At 36.4% G+C, this 24,386-nt stretch overlaps 1 protein-coding gene across 2 annotated transcripts; it reads right to left on the bottom strand.

Annotated features, from left to right (window-relative positions):
- Nucleotides 1-296: 296 nt before the first annotated feature.
- Nucleotides 297-24,120, bottom strand: LOC100740119 (glutamate decarboxylase). 2 transcript variants are annotated; one of them, XM_003494555.4, is made up of 11 exons: nt 23,763-23,997; nt 22,605-22,690; nt 22,184-22,274; nt 18,154-18,390; nt 10,132-10,448; nt 9,418-9,669; nt 8,756-8,823; nt 3,328-3,406; nt 1,440-1,589; nt 1,050-1,244; nt 297-701 (listed from the first exon to the last, which is right to left on the bottom strand). In XM_003494555.4, exons 2-11 carry the CDS (start codon nt 22,659-22,661, stop codon nt 528-530), a joined length of 1,620 nt encoding a protein of 539 aa, XP_003494603.1. In that variant the 5' UTR covers nt 22,662-22,690; nt 23,763-23,997; the 3' UTR covers nt 297-527. The 2 variants fall into 2 exon arrangements, with proteins under 2 accessions (XP_003494603.1, XP_003494604.1); XM_003494556.4 differs by lacking the exon at nt 22,605-22,690 and having other exon boundaries at nt 23,763-24,120.
- Between the last annotated feature and the right edge of the window lie 266 nt (nt 24,121-24,386).

Raw genomic sequence — 24,386 nt, 5'->3', positions numbered from 1 at the left:
GAACATTTAGAGAATATTCAAACGAAACGATCGTCTATCATAATTTTAATTTTCATTTCCCTAGACGCACTTATTATGCCAAAAATCCAAATTGAAGTTAAGCTCTGGATAGTAGCGATAGAAATTTCAACAAAATTTTTCTCAAGTGAAATTTAATTTAATTTAAGTAAAACAGATATTCTTTGATGTGAATAAAAACGTATCCTTTATTTAATTTTTCGAAAGAATTTTTTGAATTAAACCTAAAAGTTTTCATTAAAAAAAGAAATAAAATAAAACAACGAATATTTTTCTTGGTCTACAAGAGAAAAGGAGAGAGCCGGTGCACACTGCTTAGGTTAGTAATCATGAATACGAGTCTCGAATTTGGCCTCCGAATTTTGTACACGTAATGAAACGCGACGCGATTCTCCTGCTCGTTAAATGAATTTCTAATATCAGCTGGAATCACTTTCGATACGATGTCGCGATATAATCAACTGCATCGCGGCAACTGATTACGCAACTAATTAGAACGGGCGGGTTTCTTACAGATCACGGCCTAACCGGTCCATTTCATCCAATAGGAAGTCGACATCCGCTTCCGTTACCGCGGCACTCGAGATAATATTTCTGAAGAAATTGGGTCGCCGATCGTCCGGCTGGTAGCCGACCATCAGTGTTCCAGATTGCATCATTCGGCCTTTCAAAATGGGGCAAATCTGTGAACAGATATTTTTCTTCTGCTTTCTCGGTACATTGAGGACATGTAGAAATATCATTATTATCGATAAAAATAATTCTAATGAAATATAGGATAATCAGAAAATTGTAAAGTTGAAATATTCAAAGCTAACAATTTAAGTTTGGAAATAGAGAATTAGAGATCTGAAACGTTAATTGGGGTTTAACTAAACTATAATCAGAATGAAAAAATAATGCCCGTTATAATATTTAGTAAGTTGAAGAGAAATTACAATAAAATATGCGTAAAACTCTGCAATATAGTAATTCGAATACGATGGAATAGAGTTAGAAAAAAAGTTCTCAAAAGATGTTTGTAGTCTCACATCTCCAAGGATCTTGATCCTCTCCTGAGTATGTGGCATGTTCCGAACGCGTATTGGAAGATACCAGAAGCAGACGTTCACCATTTCAGGTTCCAGTATCAAATAATATTTATCAGGCATCTGTTTGATCCGCCTGACCATGTACTCTGAGAGTTCCATCAGCCGGTCCATGTGTTTCTCAAATCCTTCTGTACCCTGTACGTCAAACCGAATTTGCCCAACTTTATCATACATATTAAATATCCTTCTAAACTGAATTATATTCTTTGACCATTCATTCCATCTACTCTCTGAAATTTATTTTACGAAGTACGTCAGGATAATCTCTTCTAAATTTGAATAACTTCTGTCTACGTTCTCCAGTTTTGTTCGATTGCTACGTCCATTTACCTTGGCTCGCCATTGCAACCAGAGCTTGAAGATGTCATTATGACGTCCGCATTGAATCACCTTATCACCGGTGTCGTATTTTACGTCGTACAGTTTGTCTGTCATGAACAAATACTCTGCGGACATTTGGTTGCAGCTAATCAGCAATCCCTGCAACATAAAGACATAAAGAACATCGCGAAAAGAGGAGAGAAACCATCGTCTCTCCTGTTGTTTACCAGTTCTCGTTTGTTTTTTTTTCAGTTCATTTTATGGAGCTTGCACAATGAGCGTTTCGAAGCGCGTTCGAGAAAGTTTCTAATTGACAGGCGCGACAAGAAACAAACACGGAGAGACGGGTCCCGGTCGATATGAGAATTCAACTCATGCGCAGGAAGAGGGAAACTGAGGGATATTGAATTTACAAAATGGCGACTGGTACTCCGCCACCCTACCAGCCACCATTGTACACCCATGATCCTGCGATTCTACGCGTCTCGCATCCTAAAAGTTAATTGAAAGCTTGCCGTTAAACATCCGCCTCTCGTGATTCGCAGTTAATCTGACTTTATAGGATGAGAAGAGAATTGCAGTAAGAGAGACAATAAAGAATACAGGAAAATGAAAAATGACTGAAAATCCATTGAAAATTCATTGAGAATTGTTGATGAGTTCTATAAATTTAATAAATCGTCAGAACCTAAAGAAATAGATATTTAGAACGTTGAATTTCTCTGACGATTGTTGCCACCTTTAAATCCACAATTAAAGAGCATTAGTCACAATTAAAATGCATATAATTGCAGACTAATTACATAGACTATTTGTATTAACAGCATACACACGCAATAGGAGGAAATTATACACGTTTGATATGAGAAAATTCAATTTTTCCAAGAATAGGTGGCTAATACGCGAATCAGTAGAAACGGACTGCAGCTGGTCAGACGCACGGTTATTTTATACATAAAACTGTCTGTATTTGCATTATGTACATATAATAACATAAAATTATAGACGGTCGACATTGAAAAGCTTCACTTTTTCAAGAGTAAACGAATAACACGCGAGTAAGTAAAAACTGACTGTACTTGATCAAACACGCGTATATTTCATATGTACATATTCCTCGTGGATTTTTCTCGTTTCTGGACTATAAAAGGGAAAAAGCATAAAGCGAGAGAATGATCATTTAACCGTGTAACATATAGTGACATACAAGAGAAAATTAAAAATTGATATTCATGTACATGATTATTACTGTTATACGTGGCAGTCATTATTAATCACAATTCTATTTCGTAGAACTATACTATCTGCAATTATCCTTTTATTCACCGTATGTCAAGTGAAAACATTCATAACAGTTTCGATTATCATTCATATTGAAATAATTCGTGATCCTGATTTGTCTATTGCAAGTTGCAACAATTTTTAAATCCGGGGTAGTTCGAACTGATTTTTCACGCTCGTGCAAGGATAACGATAAGGACGAAGAAGGAAAAGGTTCGGTAGAATTTCCCTCGAAACGTTCCTCGGCAGCCGGCGCACGGAATTTTAATATCCGAAGGGGAAGTTCTGAGTTAGCAATAACCACGCAAGCGCGGGGAGAGAGGGATAAACCCCCGGGCAAACCGTCGCGGTACGGCCGGCAACATATGTTATCTCTTAGTTTAATTAAATTCCTGCAGTGCTGCGTTCCGACGCGTACGTCTAGCCCCACGGAATGCAACTACTGTTGTGTCATCACCCTTCCAGGAGACCGGAATTTTGCTCGGTCCACGACCTCGAGCTGTCGATTTGCTCAACATGATGTATATCCACGTGTATGAGACACGTCGCAAAGATGGATCATGATATAATTCTACGTACAGTAAGACGAATAATAGAATGAGTTTCGTTGACTTACGTCCTCCTTGAAGTGAATCGTCGAACACTGAAGCAACGCTCCCATAAGTTTGTGCGGGTTCCAGGTTACGGAGTCGGCTCTGTGAACATTGGTATATTATGAAGAATATCTGGATAGAAATTGTTATTCAAATATCATTTGAATTATTATGAGAATCTGAGGTTGAATGATATTATATGTAGATACTAGTTAAAGAATTTTGGGTATCTGAAAGCAGAAAGAAAATAATTCTTCATTTGAAAAAAGATATTGTGATAATGAGTATATGAATTCTTTGGAATATTGAGTAATTCTATAAATAGAAAAGTATGGAAGCGTGATGATATATCGTAAACACTACTTTTTAAAATTTATCTCAAAAGTTATTGTACTATTATTATTTGTGAAAGTAAATCATTCTTTTCTTGAGAATTGAACAGTAATCATGTCCCTACCGAAATTGAGAAATTTATAAAAAGTAGAATTGATCAGCTTAGTTTCTGAGAAATTCGTATATAGAAACTAAGATCTATAGTATATCTTCTCGAGAAATTGTGAAAGTATTTAATATGTTAAAAATAGGATTGTGATTTGGATTTGGGTTTAATAACAGGAGATAATGAATTGAAAAATGTGAGTGGAACAGATTTTATCTGTAATCTAACGAAAAGAGTGACGTAAATATGGCTGAGAAAGGCGAAGGAGCTCAGCTGGTCGTCAAACGGTTATCCACTCCCGAAGGGACCAATAGGGGATAAAATATGAGTTATTTTCCCTCCTGCTTCGTGGGGGTCCATCAATTCGAGAGAAGAGCTATTAATATAGCCACGGGATTGGATTTAACCCTCTGCTCCTAAGAGACACACCCTTGCGGTAAAAATTCCTAACCCTTCTTAATCCTTGCCGCGGCGAAACGCGAGAACCTGTATACTACATGACACTAATTTGCGATGCACTCGAAACGTTCAACAAGTGTCGCTTACCTTCCCATTAAAATAATCCACTGTCCTTTTAATATGCATCAGATAGGTTGTACATGATTTCTTAACGAGGTAATCTCTTAATCAGAGCTTTTTGTAATTAAAAAATTAGAAATTAATACGGTTAAATTTTTAATCCTTGTAATTTGGTCTTTACAAATTTAAATACGATGTCATTTATTTTTAAGATAAATAAAACAGCACAACAAGGGATTTATTGTATAAAAAGATTATTGCATTATAAAGTGTTGGAATTTGACAATAATCTACTGAAAATCTCTATGAGTAATATAGAACTTTAATAAAATTTTAAATATTTTTAGCTTATTGTAAAAATAAATTAAGATATTATATGAATATAAATATGAAATACATTAAAATTACGTTAATTGAATGTCAAACGATTTTTCGATATTCGATTATCGTTTTGTAGAATAAAAAGAACGTAGCCTTGATAGTACTAGATATTCTAAATGATAGTCATGAGTATCGTACTCATATTCCATAATAATAATTCGGAACGTGTAGCTTTTCGCTTATGCAATCAGCACCAGTTAACTCGGTTCAAGTAGAATCAGATGTACACGTGCAGACGAGCACGGTACGGTCTGCTTCATGACAAACGTTATCGACACTTGGCAAGTGACACATATATCGCGAAACTGTCCCTACTGTCTGTTGACTGTGCTGTGGATGATGTGAGAGTACTAGAGACGGCCAGGGAAAGAGATTCGTGTCGACGACAGGCGTTTGCCATTAGTCACTCTTCTGCATCCTCTTCAACGTACGAGTTTATTGTACTGTTGTATCACCAACATTTTCGACAGCTTCTCCCATTCGACGTTTCGTATTCATAAAGCTTACGATCATATATAAAGCTTGCAGTGCATATATTTGCTTTGATATTTTATTGTATAATTAATGTGTGATTTAATTAACCGAGAAATTATAATTTTATAGAGCATAGCTTCATTTTATAGAATCGATGGAAAGTTTCCCAGGTGTTTTGATTTTCCATTAGTTAAAAAGATATCGCTAAGAGTGTGCATAATGTCTGTACATAAAGCTCGAGTGATTAATGCGATTCGCAACTGGGGCTGGCGCGTGCAGCACCCCTCCGTTCACTCTTAAATTCGTCTTAGGTGCCAACTCCAAAAGCCGCGCAATATATATTACGAGGGTTGCTAATTATCCCTCCCCCCCTCAGAAAGTAGGCGAGGAAAGCAGCTACTTTTCAACTGGAACTGTCAAATTCATTGTGCGTTGAGAAAGAAGGATTGATACAAGAGGAACAAGATTCATCTAATGTTAACGCTTATCCATTTTTTGTATCCATTCACATTCAAATGCAAAAAAGTAGTATGGCTTTCCCATCACTTTATTATTTGTGTACGAACATGCCTAGTAATTAGACTGTGTGCGTTTATCCATTTATAATTTAAAACTCAGAAACACATAAAATGCACACGATACGCAAAATGTATGAAATATCTAAAGTATGATACTCGTTACGAACAAACATCTGCTTAGTTCCCGTTCCATTAATTACATTCACAAAGATATGATTTTGCGCAATAACTTTAATGCCTGCGTGCATATCAATTTAATTGTTTTTCATTGCAAGAACAAATTTTGCGAGCTTAATTATTTACCTTCTCTTTATATTGCCTCTTTTATCATTATGTTAAGTTGACACTGAGGGATAAATTGACTTGGAAAAATTCATATTATGAACGAGGAACTAGTTCCACCAAAATAAGAATAACTTGCAACGATTGCCGGACGAGATCGCAATAATCGCGCTCCAGAGAATCGAGAATTCTCGGTACAATTCAGGGAAGTGTATATGAAAGAAAAATACACGTGAAAGCAGCTGAGCTTAGCCGAGTATGCGACAAATCTGTTGAATCCAGCGAGAGAAGGACGCGAACTATCAGATTCACTTCCGCCTGCAAACCTTGCTCTCCTCCCCAGAATCTTTTATGCGTAATCATTCCTGACTTTGTCGCGACGGTGGAATCACGATTTCCCTTTTTCTATATTTCTCTCTCTCTTCCTCTCTCCCTCTCTCTTTCTCTGTGTCGCTCCTTTTCAAGGGTCTGCACTGTACTGTTCGAGGGAGAACCAACGATAGTTGAGGAGGAGAAGAGAGGGGCGACAGAGAAGACAGACAACGAGAGAATGAGGGAAGATGTTCCCTTTGTACGAGTTTAATCCAGCATTGTCGAGGCACGGTCTTTTATTTCAGGCCCGCGGAAGGCACGGTACGATGCGGCGGCGTGTCGATATATAAAGAGGAGAGTTCTGTTCTGCAAATGCGCTCCAGGGAACTGATCCAGCTGTTGCTCGTCCTTCGGACTTTTCGTTTGCCATTTTAATCAAGACTTTCACAGGAAGGAAGTCCTGGGGTACAGTCTGTACCAGCAGCAACACAGCGATGAGAGTGGAGGATTTTACTCGCGTTTACTCTACATAACGTGTGTTTCGCTTTATTTAGCTTTGTTATACATCATCGTGGAATCGGTCAATATTTAATCTTGTAAGTTCTAAATTACGTATCATATTTCCTTTACTGCGATTTTCAGATTTGATTTGATACTTGAATAATATTTTCGATGTTTGCATGCTATTACTGTATAATCTATGTATCACTAAGATATAAATGCATATGGCAATACCGACAAGTAACAATTCGAAAATATAATTTTGATAATTCGTATGAATTTTGTTTTCGCCCCTTTTTTCACTTATGTAAAACGTATAAAAATATTGCCATGAAATATTGTAAAAATTAATCATGAAAGTAAACGAAATAATTTGTATCAGCTTAAAAACAAAGAAAAAAAATATGCGCACGATAAAATTTCATTTTTTGTATAGCGATGTTTAATAAGAATCAATCGAATCCGAAGAACATTTAATTCATGATAATTTTGATGCGAATTACTACAAAGAAACTTCAGGACATAAAGAGTTAAAGCTTCGTGCCACGAAAATTTGTAACAAAAACATACTGTAAAATTAGAATAATAATTTACTTCTGCGTGAAAAGGATAGATAGTATATACTATAGTAACTATTGTTCACAATAGTAAACTTCCTTCATAACATGTGATATTAACATTCTCTGTGTAGAGAAAAATTCCGAATGAATGCCACGATGCAGAAGAACAAATGACGATACTCGAAATTGCTCGAAACCGGCGACTTTTTGCGTGAAAATGATTTTCCTGGCAGGCCTCGTGCCACTTTTTTTCGGGTCACGGACTGTCTGGCGTTGAATGAAGGGAGCAGATGCGGCCGGATGCAAATCGTGGATTAATCTCGCCAACCCCATCTGAGCTACCCCCGAATCGGTCTATCCCTGACCCCCAATTGCAGTGCGAGGGGTCGGACATCGCTCGCCTCTGTGAATCTATATGCGAAAGTTCGCATGTGTCGAGGACAGGAGTCACTCCTTTCTGTCGCCCCTCGATTCTACGGATTACGACACTGTACAGAAATAGCCGGCAGGTATCTTCTTTCTCGCGTCGATTAATTTATCCTAATTTTTAACCAGAGAATCTTGTTATAGATTTTTTATATTTCACAAATTCCTTTAATTGTTTCGCGGTTAATGAAAGAATGCCAAGATAAGTTTTAGAAAGATTTCTGGCAATAACAATTGCCGGGTTTTTATGTATTTTTATGAACAACTTAACCCTGCTGCATTTCTTGAATTTTTACTCATATTTCGATATTTCAATTTCATTATTAGCATAAAATTGAATTCTTTTTACTTGAGAAATTGTTTAGTAGTAAGAAAACATAACTGAGTGAAAAAAGAGCCGAGGAACGCAGAGGATTGAAAATGCAAAGCTGTGCATGAATATATAAAATATTCAAAGTATATATATTTGTCAATAATATATATTAGATGAAATAAAATTATTTAAACTTCATTTTTAGCTATGCTCTCAAAAATATGCGAAATTGTATAAATATCCGCAATGTGGAATAATTATAACATTTCTCATTGATATCAATTTACGAATGGGACTATTTTACTTAAAAAATCCTATTTAACCTACATTTTTCTAAATTTCAGAATATACTATAGTTCGTATTATTGTAGTCTTACAGTCATTATTAAAAGAAATTATCCTATTCCCGTGCAAAGTGATTTTTCTAAGGTTTAAGATGTCTTATTCTCATCTCGAATACATTGAAAAAGCTTTATCGATTTTATCTTCCGTGCACGCGTGTGCGTATGCTTTCTTTCTGAGTGACTCCATCAAACTAAGCCTCAATAAACTACATATAAAGTACGTGGATTAAGCCGCCCCTCTATAGAACACGCGTGGAGGTGTTTCTGGTTGATCGAAAAGAGGCGAGTCAAGGAAGTTGGATCAATTTAAGGATGAAATTACGTCACGTTTCTTTTTTGTAAAAAAATAACACAAATGAAATATTTTGTTCTTTTCACTCACCGTTCGATTCCTGTCATTCGGGGATGTCTGTATTTCCTTGAAAGAAGCAGTCCACCACCCCAAGCCGCCTAAAAAGGGAATATTTCGTGAAGACTCTGTAAACGTTGACTCTTAAAGCCCAGATTTTCCGAATTTTCCCTCGATTTAACCCATCGAAACTGGCCGTCGACTACGTGACGCTTCTCACATCTATTATTTACGTTAAGACTCTTACGCGTTTGGCATTTATCGTTCGAACGCTAAACCGATTTGAATAAGCTGTCTGGCTAAGTGAAAATCTCTCTCGTCCTATTCTAGCTTCGAAACACTTTCATCTTCGGTTTTGTTCATTACATTAGTCGAACAAATATATTTTTTAATTTTACACGCGCGATACAAGGGAAACGATCGATCGTTCTTACAATTTACAACGACTTTAATATTCTGCCTATTTTTGAGCCATTTTCTCTCATCGATAAAATTATTGTTGGCGATTATTATAAAAAATACACATAATGATCTAATTTGTATAAAATATTCACAGTATAATAATCGTTATATTTAAGAGATAAAACTAATTTCATCGACTAGGTCCGACTTCTTTGATTGCGTTCATAAACATATCAATTTGTACAAATTTCTAATTATTATAATTATTGGTAGAATTAATTGATTTCACTCACGTCGATGTGTAGCCAGAGCTTGTGTCTCTGGCAAATATCAGCGATTTCTGGAATAGGATCGAATGCTCCGATGACGGTCGTTCCTGCGGTAGCGTTCACGAAGAAGGGGATATGTCCTCTAGCCTTGCGTTCCAGAATCAATTCTTCCAACTTCGATGGGATCATGCGTCCTCGATCATCGCTGGGAACCATCACACAGTTGTCCGTTCCCAGTCCGCAGACAGAGGCGCATGATTTCACCGAATAATGGCACTGTGCGACAAATTAAGCACACCTCAAATTTTTATTTCTAGCTAGGTTATATGGCGGTTATAATTTTACTATGAAATCATAAATAAAATTTCTCTAAAAGCAATTTTCTTATATGATTATTATTAATCAAAGAGTTCTCTAAAAGTAAATTCATTGCAAAGGATTTCTTTCTAAACTAACAAATTTGTAGAAATTATATCTTAGAAGATTTTAACTTCCACTGTTAATTGATAAAAAATAGATAAACAGAAAAATTCATACATCTTGAGGAAGATGAGTCGCGATTAAGATTCTTTTATAGAATTGTGAATTAAAGAATTCTTAAGGAAGAAAGCAAGATGTATTCTAACAATCAAAGATATAGAAATTGAAGAAGATACGAAGATATATCGGTTTATACAAGAATAAAGTTTGATTTATCGCGGAGCTTATAGAAAATGTTATAAATAGAATTAGGCGTACCTGGTCAGACGTAAACATAACTAGCTGTCCCCCGATAGCAGCGAGGCCTCGTTCCTTGTAAGCGGGAAACATTTTGTGTCTAGCAGCGAGAAAAGCATAAAGATTGCTGATGGAACCTCCTGGTGCAAGGATAGAATCACCACCGTTCCAACCAATGAGCTCCCTCATTTTCTGAAGCACCACGTGCTCCATCAAAATGAACACCGGCGCAATTTCGTAGGTGAACATGTTCGTGTTGGCTGTCGCTGTCAGCCATTCACCAGCCATCGAGACGATATCAAGACCGCAGGATAATTGATTGAAGAAATGAGGATGACCTGAAAAAAATCGCAAAATAAAAAATGGAATTATTACTTTAGTTCACATTTTTTAATATTGGAAGTATAGACCTATGCCACTATATTCTGTACAGTTAAATGTACCATACACAGATGATTATAATTAGAATTGTGTAATGAAAAGAAATAGGTATGCGTATATATTAATAGTTACATAATATATAACTGTAAGTAAAGTATAGTTTGAATATTTTATTATATATTTTACAGCATTTCGTACAGTTCTGCATCTTTACATTTTCTATAAATGCATGAACATCCGTAATATGTTAACTATCCTTTAATCTTAATAAAAATCAATATTATCTTTGCCAAAGAATTTGCGTTTTTAGTAATTGCAAACATAAAAAATCGTTTGACGGATATAGTAGTTGCAGTGTTAACGATCGAACAATGGTATTGAAATCCTTGAAACAAATGCCTATGTTAAATTCACGAAACAATCCTTTCGCCACGGAAGGAGGCATTCAAATTAATCGTTTCCACCAAGAATCAGGGTGACGTTCTAATTCCTTTGAAATCGTGATTGTTTGAAGACGGCGTCCAATGGCGGGGTAATTAATAACACCGACGTGGCACGTGGCCAAAAATTATATTGCCAACGTTCGTAATGCCAAACAGCGAGGTCGGACGTTAAAGACACGCGAATAGAAAGCGAGAAGAGAGAGAGAGAGAGAGAGAGAGAGAGAGAGAGAGCTTTAAGCTACTGGCTGAGTACGTTGTCATCCGCTCTGCTGAACATCGCGGCAGGATCAGGGTTAATGCTTCTGTTCGATGGGAGTCTGCCTTCTGATGCGACTGGGGGAACAAGTGCTCGGATTCTACTGTTTCTTATACGCGAGGTACCCTGATGTATCAAGTTAGATTTTTGTATTTCGTTTCCTTTGGTAATCAATAATTTTATTTCGAATCAGTCTGTTAGTTTTATTTATATTTATTTAAAAAATAAATGATTTTAACAAATATAAATTCGAAGATATTACACTTGTAAGATATTGCAAGATTAATATATAGATAATGTGGAAGTATAATAATGCTTATACAGAATTACGTTTACGCCAAATCGGGGAATTCTGTAGCTCAACCATATTGTGATTACTGGATTCCATTCTACAAATGTTAAGGCTGCTTTCATACCTAGGACACATGTGGAAATGTTTCGATATAAACGACAATTTGCTTAAATTCAAGATGAACCGAGAAAACACTAGAATTCGGTAAGTAGATACGGAACGTTTGTGATTTGAGATGGAGTAAAGAGGATATATGAGCCACCAGCTTTCGTTATGTACCAGCATTGGTGTCTATTAATGATATTTACACTATAAGAAGTACTTTAAACGAATTCAGAATTATTACTAAGCTATCCACAAGAAATAATGGAGAAAGATAATAATTTAGGAGTAACAAGTAACTAACAGCTTATTATAATATTTCAGAATTGAAAAAAGACTTTTACATCATCACCTTGTTAAACACATTGTCTTTTGTTAATTTTGATTCTTAGATATTTCCTATTTTTTTTCTATTTGTTTCATTCTTGTTAAAAATAAATTATGTGTTTATATGCGTAAGTATTACTATTCAACCAACCTAAATGAGTTTGACTTATTCTTATTAACTCCTAATTCTGTAATTATAAAACAGATTACGGAGTAAACAATAAATTAGAAGATTTTTATTTATTTATATAAAGTAAATCCTTTTTTTAGTCATGGATATCATTTTTCCGCAAAATTTATGTTTCCGTGATGCAGGATTTTCTTCCACCCTTGAAACCTATATCCTATCATTCTCTAAAATAAGGTAGATCCCTTGATCCCGAGAATTGATGGATTCACTCCATTGAATATCCGGCCACGAAAAGACTTTCTCCCCCGAGTGTACGATAACCTTCACAACCTTTGATAACCAATGAGCATAGTCGGAAGGTTTTCTGCGTGAAACCTCCAGAGTCGCGTTATGTTTTTCCGAAAATTCTGCTCCCTCGATATTAAGACTAAAGACGCGAATGAGTATTTCGAGGGTGGCGCCTAGACATTTTAATCTCACGGTATTACGTAGTGATTGACGTATGACGCCAGTCTATCGAGGGCTAAGTGCTCCCCTTGGCACATCTGTAACTGTAACTTCAGTACTTTTCTAGCGCGAAGTCGAGATCATGATTTCCCTCACAAATTTTCGTAATCTTCAAGAATATTTTATGAAAGTTTTGGAATAACAATTCGTGAAATTAGTGAATAATGAACTTCTATAATTTTAATAATTTTAATTTTAATTTTCTATTTTTGTTTCCTTAATTTGAGTTATTCCATCCTTCGATATTTTAACTTAGTTAAAGAAATAAAACCAAATTCTTGGAACTCTAACGAATAATTACGATCTCTAGTCATTCGGTCGTTTTTTACTTATCTCGAATTATTTCGCCTTCAGTATATCCAAAAAAGAACCTCAAAGAATTTCCAATGAAAAAAATCAGCAATGATCGAAATATCCACAAGCGCTTATCGCAATTTTTCTCCCTATATGGCAAACTAAATTTAGTAGATCCACCAGTGAAACATCGAAATCTCCGGAATCACGAGCGTATATCTCGACATAAGAGTCTCCACCCCAAAAATGCGATATCGGGCAGCGGTATCTGAGCCGTTTGTCGCAGTGTTATTCGCAATTATCTTGGTCCGTGGATCGTGGCACGCGTCCGGTTCTGGGGTGTGCAACAAGACTTCTCCCTTTCTCTGTCTCTCCCCCGATTTTTTCCAAGAGCATCGAGCTCCAGCGGTTCAGCCAAGGGTGGTGGAGGGTCGATGGTCCGAGGAACCCGCATTTTGCGCGTCACACGCGTCGCTGCGCGACTAGATTGTTTGCAGAGGCTCTCAAACTGACGTATGATACAAGAAAAACAAACTATTTCGACCAACTGGCGAGACAGGTTGATGTAAATCATGCGAATCGCCAGCGTAACTATTCCGTGGCAAGCTTGCGTTATCTTCTGGGACAAATTGAGAAAGTTTTAACTATTACATCAGTGCAATTGCTTGTAGATTGAACGTGGAAAATGAATTCAGAGCAGAAGTGGGGGATGGTTAAGTGAACCTAGTTAAACTTTCTATTGGCAAGAGAGGAATGTTGTAAAAGTGAAGTTGGACGTATTAGATTGCGTTTCTTAAGAGAGTGTTACAGATCATTAATATAAAATCTATGTAATCAATAATATATAAATTATTTTGCTTCGTTATTCTTTGTAAGTGGATTAGGTAAATTTATCTCACCACCATTAAGCTAAAGCTTTCATCGATTTATCAGAAAATTGCGATATTTTTTTAGTACACTCACAATATCAGTTTTTTCACCATTATTGTTATTAATTGATGCAATTATAGTCAACCTTTATCCAATACGATATTATTCACTGTAATTGAAATAAGTGTCGTTTCTATAATATTCGTCAAAATATAACATTAAAAGATTTTAATATTTTGGTGTAATATTTTAAACGTTCCAGAAATGAATGCAACAACGATTAAATATTCATGATGGGTAGTGAGCGTTTTGTTTGCGTAGTTTATAGGAAGATACGAAAAACAAACGCACGAGAGTGCAACGCGCGGATCGAGATAAACCAGGAAGGTTTGCCGTATTATGTAGATTTAAGGGTATGTTAATTTTGCTGTGAGCTGCAGGGATTTTCGAACCGTATCCCCTTAGACTCATTTTCATTGCCACGAAGTAATAGCAAAATAGACGCTGCCCCCTTAAAACTAATGGACGGTGATTTTCTTTTTGTTGCGATCCTTTACACTCTCGCATAAATCGAATTTCTATATCAATTTTGTGTTACAAACATTATAGTTTATTTATAACGAAATATTGAAGAAGGTAGTAAAATAAAGAAGAATATACTGTCATCTTTTCATGGCAATCTGTTAGCATTCCTTTTCCTTCTGTTTTGTTAAAACATATTTATAACAGGTTTGCGTTACTTGCTTTCTCACGATTTCTGGGTTTATCATATCAATTTCATTATACTCCTACTTTTTTTCTTTGTTAAACATTGTTTTATTCGTAAAAAAGATATTTAAAAAAGTAGTAAAACAAAGAACATTACAAAATAAATTTTCTACTTATTTTGTTAAAGAATATTTGTCACAGATTTATACTGATTAATTTCTCGTAATTTGTGGAGTTGATATAGAGGGACATAAATAGACTGGTATTTGTACGTTCGATACGATAGATTCTGCGATTTGTTCCTTTCACTAGGTTGCTCTTACGAGCAATTACAACGTCGGAGGGTATCACTTTCCGACTAATTTGCTCTCTTTTCCCGCGTGGAAAAGAAAAACGGAACAAATTTTAACGTGGAGAACCTGCTCGATGCAGACCTCGGTAATATATTACAGGGCTTAGGATTTGTATGAAGAGAAGTGTGTAACCCTGGCTAAACGCTAATACCGTGCAATCAATCATATCACTAGAAAGAAAACCATTTCGAATGTGGTCTTGAGCTCAGACTTATGTAACGGCACAAGAAAACGTCTTATGCGAATAGCATTATTCACCTTTCGATGGAGAAACTCCATAATTTCATTTCTTTTACGTAACTTTTACGTAACTTTTAACTCCACAATTTCATTTATCTTCATACGCTACATATTTGACCAATTTTATATATATAATCTTTATGAATTAAATATTCAACAGATTTTAAAAATAATTAAAGCCCAAATCTTTTAAGAACCATAATTTACACAGACAATAGGAACTCTAAAATTTAAATCAATTTCAATGATCAATCAAATTAAATTAAAAAGAAAAGGAGCATCGTTTATGAGAATTTCCATTTGTCTTTGTAGGCATGATATTTGAACAGTTATGATTTTGGGTGCAGGAATTCCATTCTTCTCGCCTTCTACCGAATGGATGACGTAACAACTTCTGCGTTCCATGACGAAACGATTTCTACATTCCACGGCCGGCTATCGATGCCAATTTAAATTCCAATGGGTGTAGGCGATGCTTTCGTGCCGAAAGTTCACGAAGGGTTCAAACTATGAGCGATCCCGTAGCTACCCCCGCTTGCTCGCCCCTATTTACTATTTCCCTCGACCCCAGCGAGGGAAAATCGTGTAGAAATGGCTCTTAATTACACCGATCCTATTGAATTCACCACCCTGCGCAGTGGTGCCACGTGCGCTAACGCTACAACCGTGTTTTTCGATGGGCACAGTTTGTATTGTTCTTCCCTCTCCCCCCCCCCTTTTTTGGTTATCCGTACTCGAATTCCAATAGCTTTTTGCAGAAAAACCATCGTAACTTCGATCCACGTTGAGAGGAATTGGGACGAGAGTTCTCGATTGAAAATTGGCAACTTTTTTGTCTGTTAAGCCTTTCGCAGCCTCATAAAATGACGAAGAATTCAGGATGAACGATTTGGAAAATAATTATTCTTTTGTCTTCAAAATGTTCTATATTCCTGATATCAGATATAAGGAATATATATTTTCAATTTTCTATAGGAAATAAACGTTGATAACTGCAGTTAAGATGTGAAATTCAAATAGATAATTTGTACAACTTTATTCGATCTTAAATCAATTTTATATGTTTGTCTTCCTCAGACTACGCTGGTAAAGCGTAATTTTACCTTAAAAATATAATTGATAGGTTTATAATTCTGAAGAAAATTATTTCTCCATCTCTTTGTAATTATACCGAGTTTCACATTAGGATATCGAAATATTGTTGTTGCATGTAGATTGTGTTTTCTAGGTCGAAACAACTAGAGCGCCTATTTTATATATCGACGAAGAGCTTTATACAGAAAACATACAGGATTTCTTTCCAGTGTCAGACCTTCGAAATTCTCAGTCTTCGTGATTGTATAGACATTCTATATGTCGACAATATGTCGTTGTTGATAAATACGAATCAATCACGAACATCGAGACACCAGTTTCACCGCAATCAATCAAGATCTTCGTACGTATCTCGATATTAATCGATATTAATTTCCTCCTATCGTGAGATACACGATAGTGGAAATTTCAAGCTCAGCGATAATTTACATAAATTTGACTGATTTTACATAAATCTTTTTCTATACATATAATATTTCATTTTTTAAATACATATTCAGCATCACATTAATTCTTAATATGAAGTTTTACTTGAGTCTAGTTGATTGTCGTAATATTAAAATTTATATTAATTCTGCGAAAATTCGTTCATAAACAATTTCCCTCCCTAAAACACTGTCTCCCTCTTAACAACCCTCAATATCTTTATTCTTTTTATGGTGTCATATTTCAAAAGACTATCATCGGCATTCTTATCATCCAGCACCCTAAAAAAGCATTTTCAACGTATCTACAATCAATCGATTCGATTGCAGAAGGGTGGATATTTTCTTTTTTTTCGCGGTTTCGATGACAATAAGATCGCTACGAAGAGGGAATCTTCCGTGGAATATAATCTAATAAGGACTTTTTGTCGGCACGTATACATCGTGCACGCGTCCCTCTATACACAGGGGGTGGCTCGTCATTCACTCTGTCCACGATCCTTTCCATCGGCGTTTGCTACCAGACAAGCCTGATTTCTGGCCTAAGTTCGGTTTGCCCTCTTCCATTGTGCATTAGCATCTATTCAAGCTGGTAATCGAATCCTGCCGAGATAGCGAACTTTCGCGGGGGATTTGCGGTTGACTTTTGGCATTTCCTCCACCGAGAGACTCTATAGATTCGCCAAGCTACGACTAAATTAATACCTCAGTGCAAACTTCTACGACCGCACTAGTTGTTTTACGGAGTTGAAAATTTTCGATAAGAATCTTGAAATTAAAATTAGAGACAAATATTGAATATTTTGATAGATAGAATTTTCAAGCCACGATTAGATTAACATTTCAGTGTAAAATTCTACGATCGCGTTATTTGTAAATGTAAGAGGTAAACAATTTTCAGTGAGAACTTTAGTATTAAAATTTAATACAAAAATGAAATATTTTGATTTGTCCACTAAATTGGAGGGATTTTTAATTTTGTGGGAATAAATGGAATTTAATTTTGTAGGAATAATAGGATTAATATCCAACATTGATTATTTATTATCGTACAAATTTTTCACTTGATTCTTCCTTTACAATTAAAAGAAATGGAACCTTATACAACTCGAAACTGTATCACTGCTTTTCAGAGAAAAATAACCAAGATAGTGCAGGGTGATAATACGGTTTTTTTATTTCAGTTAGCAGCAGCCCCTCGCTCATTTATCACGTGCACAAGGGCAACGTGTATATTTCGGGGGTTGTAGCCGACGGAAATGCAGGAAGTGTCTCTAGCCACCTTATCTCCGACCCCGAGAGCGCGTATGCTAAATTGAATATGAAATTACGTGGCTTATCGCCCCCCCGAATGCAAGCAAATGTGATAGCACAGTGTTAAGCGATTTTCTACTAGTCATCGTCTTCAATTTTCCTTGAGTTTTTCGTTTAGATAATTTTTATCCATACTTAACAAACAAAGAAAAGTCGTTTAACAATCTTCATTTTGATTCAATTCAGAATTTTTACTTTTAATTAATAATCAACGATTAAAACATGAAAAAAGTTATTTTTGTTGTTTCTAAGTAATAATCACGAGTTTGAATAGTCAACTTGTTGTACAGATTAACGTTAACTTACCAGTTTTAACTTGATACTTTAACGTGGTGGAACAATCAATGAGAAGTTGCTGAAGAGTCAAACCAGAGTCGGGAATTTCGAGATCCAGGAGGCGCATCATTTCGGAAGGATGATGGAAATCGAGTACCTTCGCAGTCCTGTCATTCGTTGATTTGATGAAATCCAATAGAATATCCACTACCTTCATCAGGAATTCCTTGGTTGCTGGATAACCTTCGGCATTCTGCGGCAGGATATCTGAGAGCAACAAAATTGAGTATTGTAGTAATAGATGTCTAACCATTCTTTGGATTTCTACATTCTTGTCTATACAGAGATTCTGTAACATATTGTTTTCTTAGTATCTTCGAAATTATTATATAAAATTGTTTCTTCTAGGTATATACTGCAAATATTGAACTGACGAGATACATTCTACCTTTCACTGAATTTTATTCAGTGATAATTTTTTACAATCTAACTATCTAACTTTAACTATCTAACTATCTAATCTAAACTAACTTTACAATCTCAGAGATATTATATATTTTCTCTCTGAATCTTACAATTCCAAGAGCGTTATAAGTTTAATTCGTTATAAATGCTTGGAAATATATATAAATATATATTCGTTGAATATTCTTGTAAATATCGTAAATATAACATTAACATTCAGAATTGTAACATTTGAATGTTGCTATAAACACGATTCATCGAATTCTTATTCTTAATTGTATAATTTCGAAGATACCAAAAATGTTGTTAAATCATACAAGCTACGACACTGATCGAAGTAATTTGAATTTAATGAACCGTAAGTGGTGGCTAATTGCCTATTGGCAACTCTCTAATTGTTATAATCAAGTGAAATCTCTTCTACGACAGCGACACCGATCGATTTGATTACCATTTTATCGAGCGTCCGTCTTTTCCTTGGCGCTCCGTCGCACAGTGAGCCCGATCGCGATTTTAACGGACCAAAAATAGAACGCACTTCGTGCAAGTCCAATCAGTACCTTTACTCGTTCCAAAATTCATTGAATTGAAGAAAAAGTTCAACGTTTCTTTAACGGCTCGTTATTATAGTTCTAAATACAGGTTTTTCTTTTTTAGTAGGATTTTATATTTTTCTCATTAAATTCTAGACGTTATATTTTTAAATATGTAATGGAACTTTGGGATTAGCTCAATTCCTACCCGTGGCAGACATTTTTCTTCCTTAAATCTCATCGTGTTATTAAATAATCACAATTTTTGATATTACTACCAAGCGAGCGAGAACGGGCCGCTAAAATCGAACTAAGTGTAATTTGTACTACATACTGCATATTTGCAAAGTTTTTTTGCAAATATGATTGTTCCGAAGATTTTGATATTAATATAACGTTATGATATTTTTCGTCCCTTGTTTTACTGGGAGTACCTATAAGGACGAATTATTTAATAAAGCGTACCTTCTTGATTACAATTCATGTTCTGTCGAAAAAATCCTTAAGTCGTAAGACAAGTTTAGAAAATGTAAGAACAGCACGAATGTTAAACGAATACTGCCCTACGTGCGAGAGATTAAAAAAATTATAGTTTGATTGTTCATATCTGTGCTCTCTTGACTCTGTTATCCATATATTTGTTAATTTATCCGGCATACTACACAGACTTGAAACAGACGTTTATCTCTTACGCAGAGTACAATTTGTTGTCGGACCTTTGACCCGCTGGAATCGCGATCGGGCCCACTATGCGCCGTTTCGACCTACCGCCGGCTCTCCTTCGCAGAAAACGTCAATTATTAGAATGATTTCACCTCATCAAACAATTGAAAGTATAGACCTATATTGACACACTCTCACTTGTTTGGTGGGATGACACCATCTCACATCGTCATCATCTCTTCATCTTCTTCTTCTTTTTCTTCTTCGTCTTCCTCTACGTGTCATACCAGTGACGAGTGACTTGTTTTGCTATTCAGGAACATTCATGCAATAGTCATTCATCGTACTACACGAAAATGCATATAATACAATCATGAGTACAGATACACTGAAAATATTTGTCTTCCAAAAATTTGTGACGTTGAATTTAAAGGAAGATGGAAGATGGGTAAATTAAGAGATAGAATTTTATTGTGACTGGAATTTAAAATGTAAACTTTACCTCGAGTAATTTGATTATCTTATGGCTCTGGTTTGACGCAGATAACAAAAACTATTTACAGTAGGACATTTCAATGTGCTCGTGGTAAATCCTTGGTAGATTGAACTGTCTTTTAGTCCCTGGGTAACCATAAAGCATCCTGTGGAATAAACCACCCTTCGTTTCCCATTGCATTAAGAAGATCCCATGGATAAACAGACCAGAAATTCGCTAGTATTTATGTTTTAAAGTCACTGTTTTTCTGTTATCTGAATAGAATGAAGGAATACTGAACTTCTTAATAGAAAAATCTTGCTTGAAAAGATGATCATTTCAACTCAAATTCAATATGCTTTATATTCCAACTTAATTAATACGAGTATATCGGTTCTCAAGTCATTTAAATTTGGAAAAATTGTCGTTCAAAAGTTACGTTAGTTAGATTTTACGATAAACATATATTCAGAAAGAGTAGTATAAAGCTATTCTAAAGGAGCAAGTGTATTTTTCAATAATCACGAGAACGATGAATGAGAATCGAATGGGAAAAGGAGGGAGCGTGGAACCTTATGGTGAATCGTTCTGAGCCCATGGTTAGACAAGAGAAATCCCTGGCTTCCAGAGGCTCTGCTTCAGCTAATCCAGCTCTATCAATCTAACGTCTGAAAAGACCGTCAAAGTCTCCTTTTTTCGAGTTTTATGGCGCTTCCGATAGAACTACTCATCAGACTCGAATGTTATTCAATCGATAGTGAAAACAATGTACACAGAGGAATAAAGTTAGTAATTACCGTTAAATCGTGCAAGAGACGGAAGCATCGAATACATGCTGTTTCGATTGGCTGAATTACAGATTCTAGCTTGATCTACGTGGAACTCGTACGTCGTTTGGCACCAGATGTACGGAACCCTCTATTCGTGGCTTTAATCAAAGCGCCTTCTAGGGGTTGTTACACGGGGCAATTAGTTCTGGCGATTTATAAGCAGGATTACGGGGTTAATTTATAGTAACGAGTCGGAAGAAACACGAGGCTACTTGAGTTCCCGATAAAATTTTTCTAGGCAATCAAAATTATAACAAAATTTCTGCAATAAAAAGATCTATAATTAACTTCTATCAAAATTTTAATAAGTTCGACGAATTGAAAATCGATTCAAGAGATTACAGTTACGTTTCTACAATAAATCTCTACTGTTATCTAGTATCAAAATCCTAAAATATGTCAACTAAAATCGACTCATTTTTTGACTAGAAAAATATTAACCGATCTTTTTTATTTTTTTTAGCTTGGAAGCTGCTCTTATCGGTATCTAGCACTTGGCAAAGTGTAAACAGATTCCCTACAACAAACCCTTCCGCCCTTTCTGTGGCGTGTAATCTGTCCTCAGCCACTCGTCGTCTATGAGCCTCTTCAAGCCAATTCTAAATCCTCTATTATTATGCACCCTTCCGAACCTCGCGAAATCAGGGCAATATTGTGACTCCCGGATTTCATTCTCGAAAAGCCAAGGCTGCTTCCACACACGAGGAGATGCTCCGAAACAACTTTAGAAACAATAATTTGCTTGGATTCGCAATGACGCAGTAGAATATTGGCCAGTAGATACGGAACGTATCTGGTCAGACATAGAGTAAATTGGATGCGCGAGACACTAGCTTCTGTCGTGCAACAATCTGACTTTTGTTATCGCTTTTCCAGCTATACGCTACGATATTGGCATGCATTATTGTAGTTTAACATAAACAATTAAGGGAAAGTTTGAAAAGATACAATATACATGTAGGAGAAGCTAAGGTTGTGGTTACATTAAAAGGAACACTTGTAGCTCGTTCTATTAATTTCACATAAAATTTCTGAAGAACAGGACATGCTGTGATATTGAAAAAGTTCTGAGAAAACATTTTAATAAAACTCACCCGAATATTTCAAGTTACAGTGCTCCCTAGAGAGCGAGTACGTGTTTTCGGAACTCATTAGTCTGGTCGGTGAGTGTGTCCGGGCGAAATTCTGAAATTTACAATAAATACCTGTACTTATTGAACTACATGGATATATATTTCGTAACATTCACCACAAAAATTACCGACATTTCTTAGAGAATCTAACGAAATCTGTTGATGAAAGAAATTGGTGGTAGTGAAAGCTCATAGAAGGTACGGATGCATCCGTTCTCAGGCAACGATTACAAAAATTACTATCTTTCTTAAGGAAATACTACTAAAAGGAACCAAAGAAACAGAATAAATGAACAGCTACCGTAACGATAAACGATCATAAAATGACGAGATCTAGAGACAGACACGATGAATGACATGAAACGAGATGGGAATGCCTTACATATAAGTATTCCTTGATCGCTGTGATTTTAGTGCCGATCATTTGCACATTGTCCATGTCTCTGCTTGTGCCCCTCGCCTCAGTCCCTACAACAATCAACAACAATGTCCGCTTCAGTGTCGAACTTTTCGAACAACACACTTTCGCGCTTTTTCGTATCTTTTTTATTATCCATAGCGAGAGCCTGACAGAAATTGCGCAACTGCGAAGCGAGAATTATTAAAAAATACGCCGAAAGAACACGGCAGGCCGAGCGACCAAAGAAACATGGACAGAGAGCATTGTCTGTTCTTTTTCGTTCTGATTTCTTTTTTTCTTTTCGTTTTGCATTTATTTGTCAGTGAACTTTCAACTTCAGGTTCTTTGAAATCGTATCGTTGCTCTCTGAACCGATCGACTGGTCCTTGGAGCGTGAGAAATGTAAGCGATAGATCATCCTCCAGAAATTAGAAACTACGGATCACTCTACTGAGAGAGAGTAATTCAAACGTGGCAAGAAACGATTACGTAAGGAGGAAGATAGTGCAAGCTAGTAGAGAATCGTGCAGCTTTCATTCAGATTTTCCGTATGTATGGTATTTGGTGATTTATGCCGGGGGAAAAATATAGCGGTATCCAGGCATGTAGAATTTTTATGTAGAATACAATTCTAACGAAATGTAGCATATTGTGATAAAATAGATAGAGTTAATAATATTAGAAGTACGTACGATGTATGTTTCTATACGTGTAGATAATAAAATACAAAGTCTTCTAGAATGTACAAAGTTTCTAGAATCAGGTATGGATTAAAGTCTTTTAGAAAATAGGATAATATTATACTATTCGAATTATTCGTCAGATTTTGAATAAATCCATTCACGGGATACATCACAATGACATTGAGAAGAACGAATGGAGCGAGAATGAGTTATGCGTGAAAGCGACATGTAATTCGAAACAAGAACCGAGAGGGTTTCAAAAAAACATTACCAAATTCCACAACAATCCCAAAAACATAATTCTTCCATTACCCCAATAGAAACCACCCTTGAAGAAATACAGTTCTATTTTCAAAACCCTCTCGTGTATCTTTAAACGACTAAAACTGAAGAAAGCGAAGATGATCAAGAAGAGAAACGGTTGCAACGAAACTCGTATTACCAAGGAAGTACTCACCGATTCCTTGCTATCTCCTCGTGGGATAGTTGAAGTACGAATACTTCGATCTCGCTCGCGCTCGCAAGGGGATGAAGCTGTTGTAAACGGTAGAGAAGGACTGGAGGATGGATCGACGATAGACTGGTGAAGCGACGACGGGCTTCGGGGTGGTTTCCAAGGGACTGCTTCCAGCCGAAAACGCCTGGACGACTCTCGAGCCTCGGCCTGACTCGGCCTGCCTCGAGTCTGCCTGACCCAGTTTCTCTCTCTCGTGCAACCCACGCAACTACCCCAGCTGGCGGGGGTTGTTTTCACGTGGGCGGAGCTCGAAACGTCGTCGTATGCACAGGGTTGAAAGGGACCCGCGTACGAGGGTGGTTACGTAGGCGTGCCGAACTCTAGCCAATCCCTGTTCGAACGTCATGCTGACGTCAGACAGTGGTATGACGTATCGTTCGTCGCTCTCCTTTATCTCTGTTTCCTCTCTAGCCTCGAAGGCAGATACGAGGACTCCACCGCGTGCGGTTTTCGCCACAGAGATGCCTGTGCACTGTCTCTCCTTTTATATGTTTACGAATGTACTCCAAATGTGGAACCGATAGGATCCAAGAGAGCTGCTTAGCCGCGAAATCTCCGGCACGC

Source organism: Bombus impatiens, unplaced genomic scaffold (genome assembly GCF_000188095.3).
Source record: "Bombus impatiens unplaced genomic scaffold, BIMP_2.2 scf_2645, whole genome shotgun sequence".
In the NCBI taxonomy this organism is placed as follows: Eukaryota; Metazoa; Arthropoda; class Insecta; order Hymenoptera; family Apidae; genus Bombus; species Bombus impatiens.
Note: the sequence above shows the minus strand (reverse complement) of the source record. Positions and strands in the feature narration are given on the sequence as shown.

Excerpts from the sequence above, each read along its gene's own strand:
- LOC100740119 (XM_003494555.4), bottom strand. The coding sequence starts at position 22,661 with ATGGACAATGTGCAAATGATCGGCACTAAAATCACAGCGATCAAGGAA. Across the intron at positions 9,670-10,131 it reads TTATGTTTACGTCTGACCAG|TGCCATTATTCGGTGAAATC; the intron begins GTACGCCTAATT and ends TTTGTCGCACAG. Across the intron at positions 3,407-8,755 it reads CGAATGACAGGAATCGAACG|AGCCGACTCCGTAACCTGGA; the intron begins GTGAGTGAAAAG and ends CAATGTTCACAG.